General features: G+C 46.7%; 1 protein-coding gene across 3 annotated transcripts in view; it reads right to left on the minus strand.

Annotated features, from left to right (window-relative positions):
* The window catches only part of RNF213 (ring finger protein 213), a 116,278-nt gene that overhangs the window by 34,284 nt on the left and 59,055 nt on the right, over nucleotides 1-22,939 (minus strand). For 2 of the 3 annotated variants that reach the window (XM_060080714.1, XM_060080716.1), the window contains 18 exons: nucleotides 22,140-22,729; nucleotides 21,126-21,288; nucleotides 19,767-19,984; nucleotides 18,674-18,814; nucleotides 18,387-18,554; nucleotides 16,272-17,427; nucleotides 15,395-15,588; nucleotides 15,025-15,177; nucleotides 10,787-14,392; nucleotides 9,047-9,183; nucleotides 8,541-8,636; nucleotides 7,320-7,438; nucleotides 5,891-6,010; nucleotides 5,237-5,379; nucleotides 4,532-4,679; nucleotides 4,134-4,272; nucleotides 1,532-1,723; nucleotides 627-772 (listed from right to left, as the gene is read on the minus strand). In XM_060080714.1, coding sequence (XP_059936697.1) covers nucleotides 627-772; nucleotides 1,532-1,723; nucleotides 4,134-4,272; nucleotides 4,532-4,679; nucleotides 5,237-5,379; nucleotides 5,891-6,010; nucleotides 7,320-7,438; nucleotides 8,541-8,636; nucleotides 9,047-9,183; nucleotides 10,787-14,392; nucleotides 15,025-15,177; nucleotides 15,395-15,588; nucleotides 16,272-17,427; nucleotides 18,387-18,554; nucleotides 18,674-18,814; nucleotides 19,767-19,984; nucleotides 21,126-21,288; nucleotides 22,140-22,729 — 7,629 coding nt within the window. The remainder of the gene's footprint in view (nucleotides 1-626; nucleotides 773-1,531; nucleotides 1,724-4,133; nucleotides 4,273-4,531; nucleotides 4,680-5,236; nucleotides 5,380-5,890; nucleotides 6,011-7,319; nucleotides 7,439-8,540; nucleotides 8,637-9,046; nucleotides 9,184-10,786; nucleotides 14,393-15,024; nucleotides 15,178-15,394; nucleotides 15,589-16,271; nucleotides 17,428-18,386; nucleotides 18,555-18,673; nucleotides 18,815-19,766; nucleotides 19,985-21,125; nucleotides 21,289-22,139; nucleotides 22,730-22,939) is intronic. The other variant, XM_060080715.1, reaches the window with a different exon arrangement.

Raw genomic sequence — 22,939 nt, forward strand, 5'->3', positions numbered from 1 at the left:
CGCACAGGCTCAGCGGCCATGGCTCACAGGCCTAGCCGCTCCGCGGCATGTGGGATCTTCCCGGACCGGGGCACAAACCCGTATCCCCTGCATCGGCAGGTGGACTCTCAACCACTGTGCCACCAGGGAAGCCCTGACCAGTATTTTTTTAAGAAATCTTTCCTTTTTTAAAAAAATTGAAATAAAGTTGATATATCATGTGATGTTAGTTTCAGTGATTTGACATCTGCCTACCTTATGAAATGATTACCACAAGTCTAGTAACCATCTTTGTCCTGTATTTTTAAAAAGCAGTACTATACATAAACTTTGAAAAGATTACTTCATGTATGAAAGATGACTTTCCCAAAAGTGCTGTGTGACCACTGGTTTTCCTGGAATGTCTGTGGCCAGACTACTTGGCACGTGACAACAGAGCAAGGTGCCCTGTGACTCAGGCTCAGTTTGGGCAAAGGTATTACTCTACTCTGGTCACTGGCAGTTGCTGAGAAGGGCCCAGCTGGGGACATCTTGAGTCCTTGTGCCTTAGTTGCCCAGGGAACTCAGAATGGGGGTGACCACCTATGACAGGGTAGCAGGGTCTCCTCCTGCCAGAACACGTCCCCTCCCACCATCGCTGGGCTCACCTTCATCTCTCGTGATGTACTGAGTGTGGACCCACAGCTCCTCCAGATAGTCCTTGATTCTCCAGCTAAACGGGACACTGTTGGAAGTGTCCTCCGAGAAGTTCATGTAGTTCTGCACCATGATGTAGGACATCTCCCCTTTAGACCTGCAATCGGCCAAACAAGGACCAAGGATGTGGTTAGTGAGACGCCGCTCAAGACACAAGACAAGATCCACTCCTGATGCCAATTCCTCTCCATCCTAAGAACTGGGAGGCTTAGTGGGCTACAAAGACAGTCCCCTGGTCTATTGAACAGCTCAGCTTTATGTTATAAAGGAGCTCAAGGATGATCTTATGTCACCTCTTGGTTTAACAGACAAAACAAAAACAAACCACGGCTGGAAGGGGTCAAGTAGGTTGCTTGGAAGTCTTGGGCAGAACCAGTCTGGTGGCATCTGAACCCACCCTTACCCTATACCTAGGCAAAGAGAATCGAAGCCCCCTGAAATCCAAACAGGAAGGTTCTGGCAGGCCAGCTGAGCTTGAGTTACACAAGATCGGGTCTAGGGATAGGCTTTGTGGTTCCCGCCATTGGCAGGAGGAGCAGGAAAATCAACACAAACGCTCTCCTACGTGCAGCTTCGCCAGTGTAGACGAGGTGGAAGCTGGCCATTTTAACTGCAAAGGGTGCTCTGAGAACAGGGAAATGAGGAAAGCTGAGAATGAAACAAGTATTTCTCAGAACTCGCATCAACTCTTTTGTTACTGTAATGCCATGACCCTTCAGGCTACAAAAAGAGCCAACTTAAATGTGATTCTAAAACCCATAACTATATTTCATCAAACACCTGGGAGAGCCTATTAAGTTTGTTGCCATGTTATGGGTTTTCTTCCCTTCCCACGAAAAGAAAGTCTTCTATTCACCTTGTATCATTTGCCACAAGAGGAATGTTCAGAAGCTTAACGTCACTGAAAATAAACATCCAAAGATCTCTTGCCCAGGACGGAGAATGTGGGTTGGCCAGCAGCTCAAGGTTGCCATCTCTGTCCATGAAAGATATCATGCTCGCCAGGAGGGGAGTCACAGCACCCTGGACCCGCTTCCAGATGGTCTGCCTATGTGTGGGAGAGAAGCAGGCCTGCTCAGGTTTGAGGGACCACAGATCACACTGGGATGCCTGCATCCTTTTCACATTTTGTGCCTTCTTGGCAGTAACAAAACATCTGCTCTACTACTCCTACACTGTAGCTGTGTTTTTCATGTTTTTTACATCATTTTTAAGTACTAGAAGAGAGACTTATAAATCGAAATAGGATTAGAGGCAGAACTGGAAAGGTCCTTAATTCTACCTATAATAAACTGGAATTAGTTCGTTGAAAAGGCCAAGTAGTATTTGTTTTATTTTGTTATATAGCTGTTTTCCAGAACAAGTCCTCCAGGCTCTATAAATAAAGAAAATAATGACCAAATACATTTGAAAAAAATGTTATTTTAAGAAAAAAAAATCAGTTGGGAATAGAATATAATAAAGAGACCAAAGTAAATTCATTCCAGGTATGTTAAACAAGAAAGCATATCTTTATCTAGAACTTAATTTTCATTGTTGATGGTTTTGTACATTAGATCTGAATATTTATATATACGTATATACACATATATATATAAACTTGACTGCTTATGTTAACTCATACACTTACAATTATATTTAGTAATAAATATATTTTATTTTATAAAAATAAACTTAAGTCATTTAAAAATTCTTATGGTAAGGCCAAAGAAATCTACTACTAGGTAATGAATATTGGGGAGAAAAATGCATGTTCCATTTTGAAAAGAAAAAGAAATACTTTTAAAAAATATTGAACCAGAAATGTGCAGAAAACTGTGAGAGTGAAAGGTAAAAGCTGGCTGCAGGGAGAAATGGGGGAGGCTGTACCTGGTCACGTGTGCAGACTTTGGGTGCTGGAAAACCCCTAGTACAGTCATCCCTCCATACCCATAAGGGGTTGGTTCCAGGACCCTGACAGATACAAAATCTGAGGATGCTCAAGTCCCTTATATAAAATGGTGTAGCATTTGCATATAACCAACGTACATCCTCCTTTACACTTTAAATCATCCTTAGATTACTTATAACACCTAATACAAAGTCAACACTATGTAAACTGTTGTAAATACAAGGTAAATGCTATGTAGATAGTTGCCAGCATGTGGTAAATTCAAGTTTCGCTTTTTGGAACTTTCTGGATTTTTTTTTTTCCTGAATATTTTTGGCCCACAGTTGGTTGAATCTGTGGATTTGGAACCCGAGGATATGGAGGGCTGACTGTGTAAAGACTATCCCAATTTGGATTATTTAATGCCAAGAGGACAAATGACTGAAATCCAAAACACATGGACGGTGCGCAGTTAGCTTCCAAAGCCTTGTGAGAACGGGCCAGCAGGCCCCAGAGCTCCACCTAGACTCAGATGTTGGTTGGATCCCATGGTGGCCCCTGAGTACAAGGAGGCCAGTCCCGATGCAGAGCAAACAGCAGAGCAGTGACAAGTGGGGCCACCCTTGCCACTTTGAACACCCTTTGAACACAGGCAAATGTGGGAAGTTCAGTAAGTGAAGGGGTGGTGTCAAGAGTACATTGAAAACACAGATTTTAAGAAGCATTTATGTAAAATCAAGCATTTAGTAAAATCCATACAGAGGAGCCAAGGGAAATGAAAATAATTCTAGGTCCAAATCTAATCTTATAAAGTTCCTTCAGAAGGTACAATTAAGAAAGAAATGAAGGCTAACTACAGAAAAACATAGAAGCAGAAAAACCCTACAGTCACAAACCCAGCATCAATAAGCTCACATGGTCCATTCAACCCACGTGTCCCTCATGCCAATGGCATGAAGGCGACACACCCCTGCTGAATCCAAGCCTCCGGATGAGTTAACCTTTCTCTCAGAGATGAAGAAACTGAGGGCCAGGGTGGTGAAGTCACAGGTCTAAGACGACCCTGACGACAGGGGTGGGTGGAATCTTCCATTTGGGATCCAGAGCAAGTGCCCCCTGCCTCAGCCACAAAGGTTGTCATGGGCTAGTCTTGAAAACAATGTCAAGTTTTGCAGAAAAAGAACCAGGGACAACAAATGAATACTCCGGGTCTTGTTTTTGTAGTTATCAAATAACTTCACGCAGGAGGCCTGGGAAAACAACTTCGCTTCCCTCCCTTAATTTACTAACCTGAAAAGGCGCCCATTTCTATGGTAATGGACATGCTGGTACAAGTTTACATCCAACAAGAACAGATGTTCTGGGTTGTTTTGTTTTGTTTTGTGTTATGAAAAAATTTAAACTCACACAAAAGTAGAGAAAAGAGTCTGGCAAACCCCATGTAACTGCCACCCAGACCATCTTGTGCTCTGGGGAAAAAATATTGACAGCTCTGAATTTCTCAGAGGTTTGGAGAGAAGCTTCTCCTCGGCTGGGAGAGCCATGCGTCCACCCCCCAGCCAGCCCTGGTTTCCCTTCACAGCAGTACCTGAACGTGCCGGCTTCCTGCAGAGCGTCCTGATTGGAGGCTTCCCTCACCACCCAGTCCTTCACATTGTAGAGGTAGTTCTCTTCTTGCTTCTTTAAAAGGACACAGAGGCGCATCTTGGCGACCCGTAAGAAAGCGGCTATGGAAAAGTAGAGCAGATGGGCACTCAGCACATCCCCGGGCACCGAGTGGTAGGCTCTGCATCCCTGACCCACCCCAGCAGGAGGGTAAGCCCGTTTCCTTTGGGCAGGCCAAGTCTACAGAAATCCCAGAGGTGCACTTAGATTCCCAGGGGGCCACAGAAAGCTTCTGGGAGCCACAGAAAGCTGCAGTGGGGGAATGATTCATGGTCCAAAGAAGAAGCCCAGGCTGGGGTGCGGGCAAGAGGGGCCCCACACCTCTGTACTCGCCATCTTCGTCTAGGAGGCTGAGGAGAATGGACACTCTCCGCATGCTGCGCTGACAACCCTCGTTCTGGTCTCTGAGCATGCCCACGGCGCCCTGGATACAGCTTCTCAGCAGCCTGGTGGTGTCCAGGATCTGCGTCTGTTGACAGAGACAATCAAACCTTCCATTTCTGTCACTTACAAGTCAGGAGAAGCCAGGCGACACATGGGAGACAAGGTCTAAACACCTGCGTGCAGGGGGCACAGTGTTCCTCCTGCCCAAGCTCCCGCCACGTGCTTTTGCCAAGTTCCCCTTAGAACCACTGTGAGGGAATTCCCTGGCAGTCCGGTGGTTAAGGCTCCGGCACTTTCACTGCTGTGGGCCTGGGTTCAATACCTAGTCAGGGAACTAAGATCCTACAACCCACGTGGTGCAGCCAAAAAAAAAAAAAAAAGGAAACCACTGCAAGATGATCCCGTGTGCCTGGGGACCCTGTCAGTGGTCAAGGATCAGAGCAAAACTGACCAGGGGACACCAGGAAAAGCCAAGGTCAGATCTGGTACTGGTAATTCACCTGCACTTGCAGTGGCAGGGGGAGGAGTGTTGGGCTAAGCCCTGGACAGCTGAGTCCACTCCTCAGATCCCTGGGGACAAGTCTAAGGAAGGGCAGCCCAACAGCACAGAGGCTCAGAGGACTAGAAAGAGCAAGAACTCACATCACTTCCTGGTCCAGAGGTCGGGCTGCCCATTGCCTCAGAACTTTCTGTCTCCATTTCCACCTCTGCCACTTCCCCTGATGTAGCCACCTCAGTTTCCATCACCTCCTCACCATCGTCTTGGGCTCCGTGTTCCACCTCCACTGCAAAGAAGCAAAACAATGGAGTTACTGTTCAGAGGTAGAAGGGGAGCGCTGGCAACAGCCTCTACGTGGCGTGCTGGGGCTCTAACCACTGGGACTTCCCAGGCACCAGCTCAGGGGAGGGTCCCCAAAGGAGAGGCCATCAGTCATGCAGATCAGCCTCTGTTCGCCCACTGGATGTGGTCCACCAGTGCAACCCGAACCTCCGTCCTGGGCTCGGATGGCTGATCCGGGAGTCAGGGCAGACAGAATCTGACATGTTCCACAGGCACCTGCAAAAACCTACCTTTCCTGTGGAAATACTGTCTTCTCCTGGCCTTGGAAAGCAGTAGAGAGTGCCCTCAATTCATCATCACTCAGTTCAGCAAACATGTCCCAAGCTCTTGCTGAGGGGCAGGTGTTGGACCCAAGGGAATGGTAGCCTAAGGTCCCATCCTCGCAGCGCCGCACACACCTCCCGGCAGCCACTCCCACCATCCTGTCTCCCCAAGGACCTTTCCTCCACACTCACACTCAGGCTGATCTTCTGGTTTAAACAGCTGGCTGATGGCCACATCCTGCAATTTAGTCACGTCCGAAACCATGACTGTGGATCTCCGGAGGTCGTCGATGTGTACAGACTGCCACAGCCCTGGGAAAACAAGCCCCAGAAGCTTCCCTGTCTCCTCTGGTTTCTTCCTGTCAGCCATAAGCAGGGATACACTACCAACCCGATGTTTCAACACACTGCGGAATGAACGACTTGTATCCTGAAGTCTAATTCCTTCAACATACACAGGAACCATATAGATATCGTGCTACAGCTGTTAGCAACTTTAGCATAAAAATCCATTTTAATGAAATGACTACCTTGTAAAAAAGTATTTGAAGAAGGCTTGTGATTCTTTTATAAATTTGTTATTAAACTTGCTGTATCATAATTAGTAGAGGGGTGTGAGACAATGGCAAGCTTTGCCCCCCATTAACTATGAAATTATTAAAGTAAACTGTTATTTGCCTATTTCCAGAATACTAATTTTCTCATACAGGGGATTCCTTGGAGATGCTTTGGGATCGGGTCCAGACCATCACGAAAAAACAAATATTACAATAAATTGAAGCACACAATTTTTTTGGTTTCCCAGTGCCTATAAAAGTTATGTTTACATTATACTGTATTTTATTAAGTGTGCAATAGCATTATGTCTCAAAAAACAATGTACATGCCTTAATTTAAAAATACTGTATTGCACACACAAAAACATAAAACAACCAAAAAAATACTGCATTGCTAAAAAATGCTAACCCTCATTGAGCCCTCAGCTAGTCGTAGTAGTAACATCAAAGGTCACTGATCCCACGTCACCATAGAACATATGATAATGAAAATGTTCGAAATATTGCGAGAATTACCAAAATATGACACAGAGACATGAAGTGAGCAAATGCTTTCGGAAAAATGGCACCGATAGACTTGGCACAAACCTTCAATCTGTAAAAAACGCAGTATCCGTGAAGTGTAATAAAGCAAAGTGCAATTAAACGAGGTGTGCCTGTGTAATAAATATTTGGTGGCTCATTCCTCAGGAAAAAAAGAGAGAGAGAGAGATTTAAGATAGCATTTCCCCACCCCAGAAGCAGGCATAAAGTATCCATGCATTCATAACACTGTTAGCTGGAACTATCTCTCTGCATTATCCATATAGTAAAAGGTGAGGAACCAGAGATTAATCAAGTGTTTATCGACAAGTGATAAAAGAAATGCTATAAGCTGGAACAGCCAGTCCAAAGATGAGTGTTTTTTGCATTAATCAGCAGTAAGAAATCTAAATTGCATCTGAAAAAAATATTGTTGAGATTAATATTAATGTTCCAATGTCAGACTTTGTACATCATAGGACCAAATTAGAAACAACTTAAACATCATTAAACAAACATATTCACTAATATTTTGGTCCTACCTCCATGGGATCCTACATAGGATGTTCCACTTCCCATCCGGGACAGTTTTGTGATGAAATAGACTAAGACATAGTCCTTATTTCCTTGTATCTTGCTGATTTCATTTATAGCAGAATACCTATTTTAAAAACAAACAAGCAAACACAAAATAAATCAAAACAAAAACCAAGAAAATAAACAAAATGGACGTTGTAAAATGGATGAAAGGGGCTTCCCTGGTGGCGCAGTGGTTGAGAGTCCGCCTGCCGATGCAAGGGACACGGGTTCGTGCCCCGGTCCGGGAGGATCCCACATGCCACGGAACGGCTGGGCCCGTGAGCCATGGCCGCTGAGCCTGCGCGTCCGGAGCCTGTGCTCCGCAAAGGGAGAGGCCACAACAGTGAGAAGCCCGCGTACCGCAAAAAAAAATGGCTGAAGGGTGTCCTCGGAGCGGTCAAGTTCCATCTCATATTTTTTTAGCTTTGAATAGATTTCATACCCTCAAGCTTGTTATCCTCTCTTACAAGAGAATGGGAGCAAGACCTCTCTAAGGAGGCTCATCTCTTTCCCCCATCCTTGCATCCCTCTGCTTTGAAATGGCTTTTTTTTTTATTGGTCAGGAACCCTATCTTACAATCCTTGATGGGCTTGCTCTGATGCTACTAAGGTAAGGCTGGCGGACCTTTCCATTTCAAGAAACAGAGTTCTGTGAACAGACAACCAATGGCCAAAGACAACCAAGATATGAAATATGGTTTCCAATGCTTTAGAAGGTCCAGAAATTACTTTTACTTTAACATCAAGTAATAAGGGAACGTAGTTAATTCTAAAAGTATCAAATTTCCCCTACAAACAATATAAAGCTGCCCAACAAATACAACTGAAAGCATTTAAATACCATTATGGCCCTTAAACTTGCAATAAATTCATATCATGTAATTTAAAATGAATAATGACCAAATTATGTCTGCTAACATATGTTCCAAGGATACTCTTTTATATCCTGCTAATATTCTGTTATTTACACTTCTTGCATTTGGCTATTTTTGTGTTGCTATGAGCCTTTTCTCTCTTTGTTTCTCTAGTCCACATTTAGAGGAATAAAAAGGGAGAATAATTTTTATTCTTATTTTTATGTTCATTCTGATACTATACAGTTTTCAGGGAAGAAATTCTTTAGGAGCTCCTGAATAAATTTGGAGTTTCCTACATAGTTTCTGAGAAAAATAACAAAAACATACTTTGCTGAAGCGATGAGCTGAGCACTGTGAATTCCATCTTCAAAATCTGTTTGAATAATGAGGATTTTATAACTGGCTTTGTGAGCTAAGCAGTTTCTGAAAGAAAAGGGAAATTATCCAAGTGAGTTTTCTGTCCTAAAAATTGGTGATAATATTCTCCAAAGTGATGGGAAATAGAAGGGGTATATAGAAAAACTATTCAGGTGGGATTTTCCTCTGCAAGTAAGGTGGGTAGACAATCCAGTGGAGAAAGAAAAAAGCCCCAATAAATGCCTCCCAATGAGGCATAAGGATGCTGGGTTCAGAGAGGGCTGTTTTTGCAGAGGATAACAGAGATGAGAAGGACACCTGGAGAATTTAACAACATCCTTTTCAGAGTCACATGTCAAGGTTCACTAACCAAAACTGGTGAGAACACCAGTGGTTACCATAGCCATACATATGAAATACAAAGTGATGGATCCTGAGGAGGGAGAGGAATGGGAGGGGAAGGCAGGGACCCTCACCGAACTTCCCTGAGGAAGGAGTACTCGGTGTCAAACTGCTGCAGTGACAGGATAGTGAGTTTCAGAGCCCTGTCCTTTACTTCCGATTCTAAAAGTTCACAGTCATGACAGGTTAGCAGTCTGGAGAACGTTGTGATCTGCAAAGGCAGGAAATGCAAATAATTTGCTGGAATGCAAGAAAGGGTTGCACGTCCGCTAGGTTTAGATCCCAGAAACATGAGGATGTTCAGCAAACATCTTCTATGGCCTCCTCAATGTGCAGTTGGTACAAAGATAGAAAAGAATACAAACCCAGTGGAGTTTTCCAAAATGAGGCAGTGCTGAGGTAAACAGAAACTACAGGATCAAACGTATTGGAGAGAAGAGTCACCCTGTCCCTAAGATGCCTTCAAGTCTTCTTCCTAGACTCCAGTGTCTTTTCCTACTTTGGATCCTACTGACAGTTCTGATGATACCTTAGGGCTCAGAACAAATGCCATTTCTCCTTTGCAATCTTACTTCATACTTTCAGATCGAGTTGGCCATTCATGTCCCTTTCTTCCCACAGCTGTTAGCAATTCTCCCCTGCCACTGGAGCATACCGCATAGTGCAACAAATACACTCCTTAAGGGCATGCTGATATCCTAGGTCCTGAATTATTATCTCCAGGCTGGCCTTACCACTGAGTTTCCTATTCCTATATCCAACTGCATGATAGTCTACCTAGATGTTACAGGAACATCAAAGCCCATCCCAAATGGAATTCACCACTGCCTCTGCCAAACTTGTTGCTCATACCTAGACTGTGATTAACCAAACTTTTGGCCATCCAAGGAAGAATCCAGGGAGTCATGTCTAGCCTCCTCCATCTCCCAGAGCCCCTATAAGGAATCAATCATCACCTCTGCCAATCTGCATCCTTACTATGTCTCAATTCCACCCATCCATCCTCTACTTTGACTGAACTGGTACTGCAGCCCCCCTACTGGTCTATCTTTTCTGTGAGTCTTTTATCGGACTTTTTTCCTCCCTCTCTCAGGCAGTGGGACACATCTCCACACACATTTCTCCATCACTCCCCTCTATACAAGGAAGACAAAGCTCCTTGGTGCCACTGACAAGACCCTCCATGAAGTCTCTCCGGCGATATCTCATCCCCATCTCTCAGCACTCGCAGCCTTGAACTTTAAGCTTCATCAGCGTTTAACTCCTGGTTTCCTGCACCGACTGTGTTGTTTTAAACCTTGACATCCTTGCTCAAATAAGGTCCTCTGCCTGTAATACCTTCCTAACCATACTTTACAATTAGCTTGACGGTCATCTCTTACTGAAGATGGGTTCATGCGACCTCATATCCTGATCTGTGTTGCTCCTCTTTGCCTCTGTGGATAGCACTATCATAGGATATCAACAGTACCCGTTCATGAGTGTCCTTCCACCTTACACTGTATGTAGACCAAGGACAAGCCCTGTGTTAATTCATCTTTATATCCCCAGTGTACTCGAATGTGGTACCTCATTTGTTGAAGTGAACACTGTGCACAGCACTGCATAAAAATGGGCACTCAAAACTTGGTTAAACTAACATGTATAAATATATAGGTCTCCTTGCACTTGCCATGCAGAGGAACCGAAAGTCTCAACACATTCATTTACGGTTCCTGTACACTGACTTGCAAAGAATCTTGAATTCTTGATGCTAGCGAGTCAAGGACCCTGAGGTGAAAGAGAAAAAGGGTAAAATATAGAAAGATAATCACCTCTGTGAAGACGGCACGGCACTCCGAATCCATCGTGCAAAGGTGAGCCTGGAAGAAGTCTGCAAAGGAGTTATGCTGCTGCCTGTAATAGTATACTTGCGACAGGAACTGTGCAGTGAACAGGCCTAGTGAGGAAGCGTTCAGCCGAACTACAGCATCAGGTGTGGCACAATCCAGCAGCACCAATTTGGCCTGCTCAGATACCTTCTGGTAAAGCTCATCAGTCAAGACCTTGTGCCCTAGCCGCTCTATGACCTGGAGCACCACAGAGGCACACGTGTCTGAGTGGTAGCCCATGAAGACATCAGAAGGGCTGTATTTGGGTCTGGCTAGAAACTGCTCTGCTTTCACTTCTATGAACTTCTCCACCCAGACCTTAAGCTCTTCCACGATATTCTTCTGCCATTTCTCCAAAACAGTATTGATGTCCAGATAGTGCTTTTCCAGCCGGTTAATGAGGGGGATGGGAAAATGCTTGTAGACGACATCTTTCTCCTCAATGACTATCAAGCGGAAGTCTGGGTGAACCCGACATTTGACCCGATGGGTCCCCAGACCGAGGTCCACGTACTTCTGGCCACCGAGGTAGACATAGTACTGATTGAGCGCATCATAGAGGCTCTCATAGAGGTTCTGTAGATTGAGCAGCACCACCATCTTGCCGGTTTCCATGCATATCTTCACTCGGTTGATATTTCTGCAGATCTGGGTGTACTCTTGGTCCTTGGGAAAACTGGATCCAAAAATAATCTCAGGCTGGTCTGCACTGAAGAATGCCTGCTGCAGGATCTGCAGGGCCACATAGTTTCTGGTCAGCACAAGCAGGTAGCGGGATTCGGAGTCATCCAGCTCTCTGCCAGATGCCTTCTGAACATCACCGTATAAGTTCTGCTGGATCAAATGCATGGTGCTGACTTCTTCTGTGCACTTTGCCTCGGGTAAATTGGATGAAAAAATGTCCAGGGCATGGATATCGTCTTTGCCACTGAAGTTCCGAAGGACAGCTTGTGCAATGTCTTGAGGGGAAGGCTCTTTATTAGAGGCTTTTGCCGCGGCAAACACCATTTTGATGAGGCTGTAGTAGTCACGAAGCCCAAAGAACTCCTTGTCCTGCCTCTTACATACTGTTTCATAGGCTTTGGCAAAGGATGCAAAGTATCCTCGGATTCTTTCTTGGACGAGGGGCTCTGAAGAGCAAATTCCCCTGGCGCTCTCAATGAGCTCTCTCTTGTTGGGGCTGCCACGTGACACAAAAATACCCCGGTTCATCTTGGCGGGGTCCAGGGCCCAGTTGGAAATGCCTATGAAGCCAACTTTTTTGTGGGGGGCGGGATCGTCTTCAATGCATCCATCTTCCAGCAGTGGGTGCAGAGCCTTCAGGGGCATTTTGGGCGAGTCTTCTGCCAGTCCAACCTCATCTAACACCACCACGGAGACGTACTGCTCCAGGTCCTTCCCCTGCTGGAAGCGGGCACACTGCTTGAAGGTGCCTATAATGCCCTGTGGGGTGGAATGAGGGCTACACTGGAACGACACCAGATGGACCTGCTTCAGGCTCCGGAATAGGTCCGAGTGCGCAGCCTGGCCTTGCATGGCATCTGCCACGATGGTCTTGGCGAGAGATTTGGAGCTGCCGGGCTTGCCCACCAGGAAGAGAGGAATCTTGAGCTCGATGCAGATAACCATCATGAAGACATTCTCCTTCAAAGCCAAGTTCTTAGCGATGGTTTTCCTCAGAGGTATGTCATTCAGAAAAAGATCCTGGGTTTGTGTTATCTCATGCAGGATAATGCTGCTATCATTATACGGTTCTGGAAAGAACCTGCAAATGGCTTTCCAATAAGATTCCTTCTTCTCTAAAGAGGCGTGGTAACATACCCCGATGGCCAGCACCAAGGACCAGAGGATGGGATCTCTCTCAAAGTCATTTTGGATGACACCAGACTCGCAGAGAAAGGAATCCAGCTTAGACAAGAGCATCTCACTGTGGTCGTAAAACCATTTGAAAACTTTCACACAGCGTTCCACATCCCTGAGGCTGACAAAACTGCACTCATTTTGTCTTTTCCTCATGAAACCCTGAGAGGCAGAAAGCACTTCGGTGATCACATGAATCTCGCTCTGCACCATCACGATGGAGTTCACCAGTCTCTGGACAATCTGCTGGATGTAGAGCTTTTCTGCAGAGTCATTCAACTGTCCGAAGTCCCACACCAGGGGGATCAGGCTCGGCGGCAGAGCGTGAACGCGGTACACCAGCTGCCTCAGGGGGATGGAGCCAAGCCTCTCCGCCGTCTCTTCTGCACTAACCCTGTATCCCAATCCAGCTGACTCCAGACGGCAGATCATCTCCTGGGTGTGCTTCCGGTAAGGGTTGCAGGCTGCTATGATATGCAAGCCAGAATCTTTAACCAGGGGCTTGCCACCCACTGTGCGGTCACACAGGACCTCTTTGATGCAGCTTATGGCCTCTGTGGTGTTGGCTTCATCAAAGAACAAGATGGTGTCTAACTGAAATTGGTCCTTATTGAAGCAGGCGAGCGCTTCAGCCTCCCTGACCTTGGAGTAGATCATGTTGGCAGTTGTTCCTCCGTGAACCTTGACCAACTTCATGGTGTCAGTGACAGCACCCCCTCGCCGCAGGTCACTGAGGAATCTAATGAGTCTTGTTTTCCCACAGCCGGTTTCTCCCATGATGATGACAGGGATGCCACACCGGAAACGCATCTCAATGGCAAGGATCTTAAGCATATTGTCCGTTGTAAGCTCGTATGTTTCATCAGGGTCGATGGGCCACTGGATCCCCAATGCCAGGCACAGCTTTTCAAGTTTCTCATGTCTGGGCAGCTGGTCAAAGTCCACATTGAAGGGCACCCTCTGAAGCAATAGGCCCTCATACAGTTGCACTGTCATAACATCCTTCTTGATTACTTCCCCACTCAAGCGGTCAATGGCGTCAACACCGCCGTTCTGATTGGGCTGGAAATGGAAGCCTATGAACGTCATGGATGTGTGGTCACTGTTGAAGAACACGTACGGGTGGGGCTCTGACTCCCACCTCTTCCGGAGAGAGAAAGGGGCAAGGTCTTTTTCCTTGACCCCGTCCATGGTGACTGTGTACTTCCCTGGGCTTTGGTCGGATGTGTGGAGTGTAGGTGTGGCGAAATCTCGTGCCATGAAGATCATGAAGGTGACCACAAAGTTCTTGAAGCCCACCAGAGTGTCTCCAACAAAGCTGGGATCGCAGAAGAGAGAAGCCTCACAATCTCGGAGCTGGTAGTTCAAGAACCGAGCAAAGTTCCAAAGCTCTGACCAGGATGGGTTTATCACCCCACAGTAAATCAGGAGATGTTGGATGCATTCACCGGGGCTGCCCTCAACAGAGCCTTTTCGGTACTGAAACATGTCTAGGTTTTCTTTCTGATGGAACCGCCTTAGATACTGGTAAGGTCTCTGGAATGTTTCACTGCGGAACGCTCTCTGATCCATTCCTGGCTCTTCATAGCTCCACTGAGGATCCAGCTCCATGCTGATCACTTCTTTGGGAGGCCTGCACGTGACTTTGGGGAAGATGTCTAGAAAATTGAACTGGGGGACAAGTGTACTCTGGAAAGGAGAGACACAAATGAAATAGTTATGGCTGAATTGCCTAAAAAATGCTTTTGTGTTTTAATCCTCCACATGGTCTAGACTGCATGGACCTTTATGAAAAATCACTTTCCATGAAGGGATTTCTGTAGATTCCTCTTTGCATGGAGTGTTACCTGTTGCACATTCAGGCATCGTATGAGCTGCACTGTCGATGACAAACCCCTTTTCTACCCAACCTCTTGGAACTAAATCTCTCCATCAAGTACATACGCACGTGCGCGCACGCGTGTGTGTGTGTGTCTGCATAAAACTCCCTTTTGTTAAGAAACTGATATGATGAAAGTCTCCTTTCCCTGTCAGCTACCATTAAGAAAGATGGTGCTCCTCCTAGCAAATGAGTTTTCTGCATTCCGAGCACCACTGGCATTTAACCCAGATATACAGCACCCATCCTGATGAGAACAAATCTAAGATACTGTTAATTAATAAAAGAATCTTTTCATTCCAGGCATTATTTAAAAATAAGTTTAAAGATCTGTCTTTACTAACATTGCACTCAGCTACTTCGCTAAGGCAAAAGTGGGGAATCACAAAAACATATCAAAGCCCCCACCCCAACAGTAACATGAAAGTGCCCTGATACACACCAGCTTCAAAGGCCTCCGTGGCTGCAAACTCCCTTCCAGTATTTCAACGATATATAAGTGGCATGGGTTCCGAAGCCACATCTTCCCATTTACATCCATTAAGTACTGGAGAATGAGGAGTTTGAAAAGAAACACCCAAATTCCAGTCTGCACCTAAAGACAGAATGACGTGGGTCTGTAAATACTTACACAAAAGACACCAATCCTCCCAACCCTAAGGACCCTCTTATTCAGCTCTTTGATACGATGATACTGAGTATCAATACATGTACAAAGAGGCAAGTCTTTATACTGGGAAGAGGGCAGGGCAGGATGTGGGAGCTGTGTTTTTCCCAGCACAGCCACTCAGCTAGAACCTGAGGGCACTTACTGAAGAGGTCACGTCAAAGTGGAATACAATGGGTCTCCTCTGATACCGGGCGTCCAGGAAAGGCAGGAGGGAGCCCAGGACTTCATTCTCATCCACCTGAGGGTTGATCAATCGAATAATTTTTAGAGGCACTTTTTCTCCATTAAACTTCATTTTCAGTTTGCCGTGCAACCTCTTCACAAAGAGAGACCTTCCTGTGACGTGAACATACAAAAATTAGGTGCCAGGGCTGCGGATCAAGAGTGAGAATGTCCAGAAAGAGTCACTACAAATCGTTTCTCTTTGTACAAAATTCAAAACTGATGCAACCTAACATCGGGTTAAAGGACGCATGTTCGAACCCTCAGATTTCCTTGCTGTTACCCACCCACCATTCTTGCTGCTTCCCGGGACTAAGGATGGCAGTCTGAGCGTAAGGACAGAAACAGCAGAGTTTGCTCCCGGGGGCGGGGAGCAATTTTCACTGGAAAGAAGGTAGTACCATTAAAGGGATACAGACAACAGAATGGAAATCACGATGGTGACTGAAGGCAGAGGCATCTGTCTCTTCTCAAGACGGAGTAATTATACCTCAGCCTGCTCAGGACACACATCAACCCCAAAATAGCCAATGGACTTAAAAAAAAAAAAAAAAGGGGAAACTGCAGAGATGCTAGTTTAAAGGAGGAAGATGGCTCAGCCAAAGATGGAAACCATGTGAGAAACGGTGTCCCGCTCCAGTACGGGTCCCGATTTACAACTTCAGGTGAGTCAGTCCTCTGGAGACTCAGTTTCTCCACCTGCAAAAGGGCTCATCTGAGCTCACCCCCCACCCCATTGGACAGGGAAGGGCCATCAGGTGGTCCCTGGGACTCAGGGACCCAGCAGCCATCATTACCGACACCCGCTCTCTCCGAGGCCACGATCCCAACACACATGCGGTCCCGGAACGTGGCAGCGGCTGACGGGGTCTGTTCCGGGACCCGGAAGTGGTGAGCCAGGTAGGCCTGGATGTCCTTGAGGGGCGCCTGGGGGGTGACAAGAACCTTGTGCTGGCTGAAGGCCGAGGGGAGGTAGCAGTGCTCCCGCTCATGGTCAGAGACCATCACGAGCCGGTAGTGCTCCTGGTGGCGCTGCGTGCACAGGCTCAGGAAGAGCTCCTCCGCCCGGCAGGCCACCTCGTAGCTCAGCTGGTCTGCGTACAACAGGCTGTAGACTCTGAGTCCCTGGGAGCCTGGGGTCAGGCAGCGACGCAGGAGCAGCGCCACCTCCTCGAACGTGGTCTCTGGGGTGCAGAGCAGCACCTCGTCGTAGGTGGGCAGGGGCTGGTTCGGGGAATGCATGTAGATGGCCAGGGCGGCTGGCAGCACCTCAGAGTGGCCACAGACGATGAGATTCGGCTGGCCGTCCTGCAGGCCTCTGGGGAGCTCCCGCTGCACGGGGGGCCCAGCCATCCTCGCCAGGCGAGCCAGACAGTGGCCAAGGGCCTCCAGGTCCAGGCAGTGAGGCAGGAAGACACTCATGCACGTCATCGACTGCTTCATGATGACCCTCAGCTTGTCCACCAGTCTGGGCTCAGAGAAGAGCAACAGTGGCAATTCTTCAACCACTGTACTCTCCTGGTGTGTGGTGGCCCTGCCATCGGGCCCCTGGCAGGCTTCCGAGACGTCCCTTGGGGTGCAGTTGCCTTTGATGAAGGAGAGCATGGTGAGGGCAGCACTGCTGGGCACCTGCTTCCCGAGCTCCAAGCCCAGGCAAACCAGCTGCTCGGCAGTATAGTAGTTGAGGTAAAAGTGCTCAGCTCGCTTCTCTGCCACGAATCTCTCCCACTGGTCCAGGAAGTCCTCCATCTGCCGGCAGAGGGTCTCGAGCAGCTCAGCGACTGGCCCGCTCTCCACGAGCTGGCTCACGAGCCCCGGACCGAAGTCCATCCGGATGGAGGCACCCTTCCGGGGGGAGCAGTACACCTCGGCCGTCCAGGCCCTGAACAGCATATTTCCGGCAGAGTACAGGTTTATAAAGGACTGGACAAGCCTCTGCACGTTGCAAAACACCTGTTGCAAATGGAAGCAGGAGGCAGACGTCACAGAGCTGACCACAGAGAGAAGGACACATCAGTCTAGAATAACACAAACAGATTGATAATTTGAAGGGCTGGGGTTCGTGTTTCTCCATGGTTCACTGTGTGATATCGAGCATGAGATTGATCACAGAAGGCCTTCCTTCCTCACTTCCATAGTCTCTTCTTTAGGAAGCAATACGTTGTAAAGATAAAGGAAACCATTTATAAAATACAAATGAACTTTAAGGAAAAAACTCATAATCAAAAGGAGAGACCATTACATAAACCGATATGCCTTTATCATCATGATTACTTCGGATTTTGATGAAGGATGTCCATTTACATCTTTAAGTATTTGGGGATGCTTGCTGATTTACAGAGTAAATCGACATCTCTTTGGGTCATGAATTCCGAATCCATGCATTCTGCAGACCCACTGGCTCCACTCTTCATGGGTTTAAGAGCAGAGTGATTCCTATGAATTAAATACAAACTCAGGGCTTCCCTGGTGGTGCAGTGGTTAAGAATCCGCCTGCCAGTGCAGGGGGCATGGGTTCGAGTCCTGGTCCGGCAAGATCCCACATGCTGCGGAGCAACTAAGCCCGTGCACCACAACTACTGAGCCTGCGCTCTAGAGCCTGTGAGCCACAACTACTGAAGCCCGTGCGCCTAGAGCCCCGTGCTCTGTAACAAGAGAAGCCACCGCAATGAGAAGCCCGCACACCTCAATGAAGAGTAGCCCCTGCTCACCGCAACTAGAGAAAGCCTGCGCGCAGCAACAAAGACCCAACACAGCCAAAAATAAATGAATAAAATAAATAAATTTTAAAAATAAACAAATAAATACAAACTCAAACTCTTCTGACTTTCCCAGGCACCTCAGCGGTGAGAGTCCTCAGCCCAAACAGATGGGAATAGGATACCTGCTCCAACATAGATACAAATCCTTACCTCAGAAAATACCTCTACGACTTCAACATTGTTGTGATCTTTCTTGCCAGACATCAGCATCAATTTGTTCAAGAGCTCCTTCAGCTCTTCTAAAGAGTAGTCTCGCACCTCCTCATGGCCTCCGTGGCCCTCAGGAAGGAGTAAGTGTAGAACTGTGTCTGGGGAAATCTGTGGAACAGTATACAATCAGAGGTCATTTTTGAGAGGCAGAGACCCCCCCACCCCCGCCCCTGAGGACAGCAACCTGTAAGAGCCACCTGCAGCTGTGCCTGGGATGTGATGCTCACCTTTTGGCCATCCGTGAGAGCGTTGATCACATAGATGCCTCTGCTGTTGATTGCTGTCGCCAGGGACAGGGATGAGAGCTCCACAGACCCGTGACTCTCCTTCACTGTCTTCAGCCACTCCAGGTTCCGGGCAGAGTCACACTGTTGGGACAGAAGGAGAGAAAATGGGCCGCAGCTTACAAGTGATCTTCTTCCTGCCGCTCTCTCCACCTCTGCCTTCCAGGGGCAAACTCCTCCTCCCCTTCTCTGGCTCAGCGTGCCATCACCCACAGGGGAGGCCTCCCTCATCCGCTGCCCGCCACTGTCATGGGCTTTGGCTCTCCCTCTTGGGACACTTGTCAGGAGGTGTTGCTGCAATGGACTACTCCCCTGTGTTCTCACCCGGTGCCCTGGATACATGGATGGGGAGGGACAGGCATGAATGCAGCTCTCTGTGAGAAGACGGTGTTCTGCCGGGCCCCCAGCTGGGGATAATGCTGGCTATAACAAGGCTGTGAGCTCCGCTGCTCCTTCCATTCCTCTTTTCCTCCCCCATTCCTCGTGGCGCTCCAGCCATCCTGTTACACAAGCTATGTACTGGGTTGGCCAAACAGTTCGTTCGGGTTTTTCCGAACATCTTACAGAAAACCTGAACGAACTTTTTGGCCAATCCAATCCCATGGGCCTGCTTGGGCCCTGTGCAGGTGGTTTACTTACAGTGAAATGTTTATCTTTTCTGATTAAAAATGAATCTGTACCAATTGCGGAAAGTATGGAAAATACCAAAAAGTATAGAGAATTAAGTAACAATTACCACCATTAAGAGAAAACCACTGGTAACATTTTAACATATTTCCTTTCAGTCTTTTTTTCCCATTCTTTTCGCATAGTAGAAATCACTCTAATTTACATGTAGTTTTGTATCCAATTTTCTAACATAATAAGACAGAGAAAGCATTTCCATATAGGAAGAAACTGTTTTTAAACATCTTTTTAAATGACTGCATTAAAAACCTGCCATGTGAGAGTGCAATAGTTTGCAGTCATGCCCCTAGTGTTTCTAAGTGATGCTTTATTAAACTCAATCTATTTTGGAGCCAGAAATAAGACTCACCAGTTTTTGGGGCAGGTGGTGGTCATTATCCAGAGCCTTCCACAGCTCTTTCAGGTGTTGCATGAATTCATCGAAACCCGCACTCATGTCCAGATCATACAGCAGGGGTGCAAAGCCCTGCACAGCATCGTGGAAGCAAGCCACCCGATCCACGTCGATGTCGTTCTCCCCCGCAGAGATGGAGGCCAAGTCCACGAACACCTTCAGCTCAGTGAGGCCTGGGGAGGGAGAGGCAGGTGAGTGCAGGGCTACCCCGTGATGACATGAGCCTCAAATCCGGGACAATGGTCCTTACTGAAGCTATAAATGGATATTCAGTGGATTTTTAGGGTTTTTATCCATTTTTTGCTTTCGATAAGAACCTGGGGCTTTTTTTTTTTTTTTGCCATTCATGTTGATACTGCTGACCAATACCTGACCTTACTGAACAGCATCAATGTCCAGGCATTGCATGGGGCTTTTGTGTATCTTAGTTCATGTAATCACACAATATTGCCATTCTGTTATGAAAAAAACAGTAACATGTTGACAGTTATCTATAAAAAATGGCTGCTCACTAATCGAAATCTGTGCATCACTGTGGCCCGAGGAGCCCATAGCTGATAGCAACGAGTCTGTGATGAGATGAGCAGGCAGCCCCTCCCCTGTCCCTGCACACCAGGACTGTCCACCTTCCCTCTTCCCTGGCTCCATCTCCCCTCCATGAATTAATTTTGCCAAAGTCGCCAAAGCCACAGAGTTAAAAAGACTGCCAAGCCCTTGCACAACGACAGGTAGATGTGATTAAGCCAAGACAAGCTCGCCTTGGCTTCCAGTAAAAATCAACCAGAGGAAAAAGCTAAAGGGACACAATTTTAAAGAAAATGATCCCTTGCTGTTCACAACAAGCATCCAGAGTGAGAGGGAAAAAAAGTAGCCAAGGAAATAGTTTTTACACCAGAAAATGAGCTATACTGTCCTGATATAAATGCTACCTACAATCAACGAGGCACACCCTGCACATTTACCAAAGAATACAGATGAAAACTTGCTAAGAGACTAGACTTAATTATTACAGTCACTAAGATGAAAGGAGAATTATAGGACGTGATAGTGGGGCTAATTATTGTTACAGTGGCTACCATATTACAAGATATAAATGTATCAAATCAATGTGCCATACACCCTAACTTTACACAATGCTGCGTGGCAAATACATTTCAATTAAAACGTTTTAATTTAAAAAATGCAGATGGCATCTCATGGTCCTTTACTCAGAACATGATCAAGGGGAGGGGCTGTCCATACGTTTAGGAAGACCACCCTATGAACCATCTAAATATGCTCCAGGCTTCCGGCCACCACAGTGATGGACTGTACCTCCGAGAGCCTCCCGGACCCAGCTGATGAACTCCTTCCTCAGGGACAGCTCCTTCAGACACTGACACCGGGTCTCATTGACGTCCTGCAGCAGCTTTTTGGCACGGATAAGCTGCTGGTTGATCCGGTCCAGTTTTTCGTGGCGAAAGTTGTCCAAGACAGTCTAAGAAAGTCATCAAAGCAAGTTGTCAAAGAGAGTCTGCAAGAGAAGGTTGTATGTGCGCTGGAACTGGCTCCTGGACCCCCCAAAACAACAATGTTGACCACCCCAACAGTCTTTCCCACCAAACTTCCAGGATTGGCAGGTGCATGAAGCTCTTATCCCAGATTGGACACTGTAGCCGCTCTTGCTGTCCCCCCTCGATCCATAGTAACTACAGTTCCTCCGCACCTGGCGTTCTGCTAAGCAAACCTACACAAGAACCCTGCCAGGTGCACCTTGTAATTTTGTCTACTTTCTAGGTAAAGAAAAGAAGGACCAGGACAGTGACCTACTCAAAAACACGCTGCTGGGCTTCAAGCTTACATGTGCCAAATTCCAAATTTTGTGCTAAATTTTAGTCCTCATCATACCTGTCTATACAATAATATAGGTCACCATATACCTTATAAATGCTCACCTAAAAAATCAGAAAGCAAAAGACTCACTTCTTAACTGTTAACAGATAACTTACCAAGCACCAGATGTGGAGAGCTGACAAAACAAATGGCTTTTTGTCTTCTAGAACCTAAAGAGCTCAGGTGACTCTTTACAAATATCTGATGACTAAAAGAGGATCATTGCCTTTTCCTAAATTCACGATCCTCCTGCCGATCCAAGGAAACCCTCACTAGCCAAAACAGTCGCACTACTGGTAAACAAAGGTAAGAACGAAGCCCTTGGCATATTCAGGCATTGAATAAAATACAAATAACATTGAAGGAAGCTGCGAAATCACCTTGCCCAGTTTTTAAGAGCTCAAGAGCGGCATCCCCACCACCCCCACCCCCAGTAGTCCCCAGTAAATAACTTACAAAGCTTAGTAAGGTGTGGAGAACACCAAAGTCGCCGGTCAGGGCCAAATTCTCTTTGACCTTCAAGATGACCTTGGCTGAGTCGACAGCCTGATGCAGGTGATGGTATTCCTCGATCTGCCGGACTCGCTCCTTGATCCAATCTTTTTGGTCACTGGGGTACAGAGCACACATGGTCTGGAGGTCTTTAGTTAGGTCGCTGTATTTATTCACAAAGTCTTTGAAGATGTCATCGATTTCCCCAAAGGTGACTTCCCCTGACTTCAGATCCTGATACAGTTTCGTAAACCTTTTGAAACAAGGACCATATAAACATTGATACATCTCTTCAGGGTGAAATATTTTCCTTTCCAACTCCTCCTCTGGCTCACTCAGCTCCTGGGCGGCTTCTGTCCAGAAGATCTGGAAGATGTGGCTGTCCTTTAGTAAGTCTGCATTTCTGGCCATTTCTTGGACTTCAGGGCTCAGGTTGTAATGTGTTGTCCACGTTGAGTCGAGGGAGGTGGCTGACAAGCTCACCATCACGGCTTGGTTTAATCTTTTCCCGCTGAGGTCTTCCAAATGTCTTTCAGCAATCTCTCCAAAATCCACTTTTGAAACCATAAGAGAATGTCAGAAGTGAAACCTCTAGTCATGATATCATTTCATTTTACTTTCCCAGTTTTTACTTCCCTCACTGCTCTTAAGGAAATGCAAGTGAACACACTTGCTGGCATTGTTCTCAACAAGAATCCCTAAGTCTCCACCCTCACCCTGTTTGTCAATTTTCATGACAAAGAAAGCTTTGCAACTTCTGGGAG

The sequence above is a fragment of the Mesoplodon densirostris genome, chromosome 18, assembly GCF_025265405.1.
Source record: "Mesoplodon densirostris isolate mMesDen1 chromosome 18, mMesDen1 primary haplotype, whole genome shotgun sequence".
NCBI classification, from domain to species: Eukaryota; Metazoa; Chordata; class Mammalia; order Artiodactyla; family Ziphiidae; genus Mesoplodon; species Mesoplodon densirostris.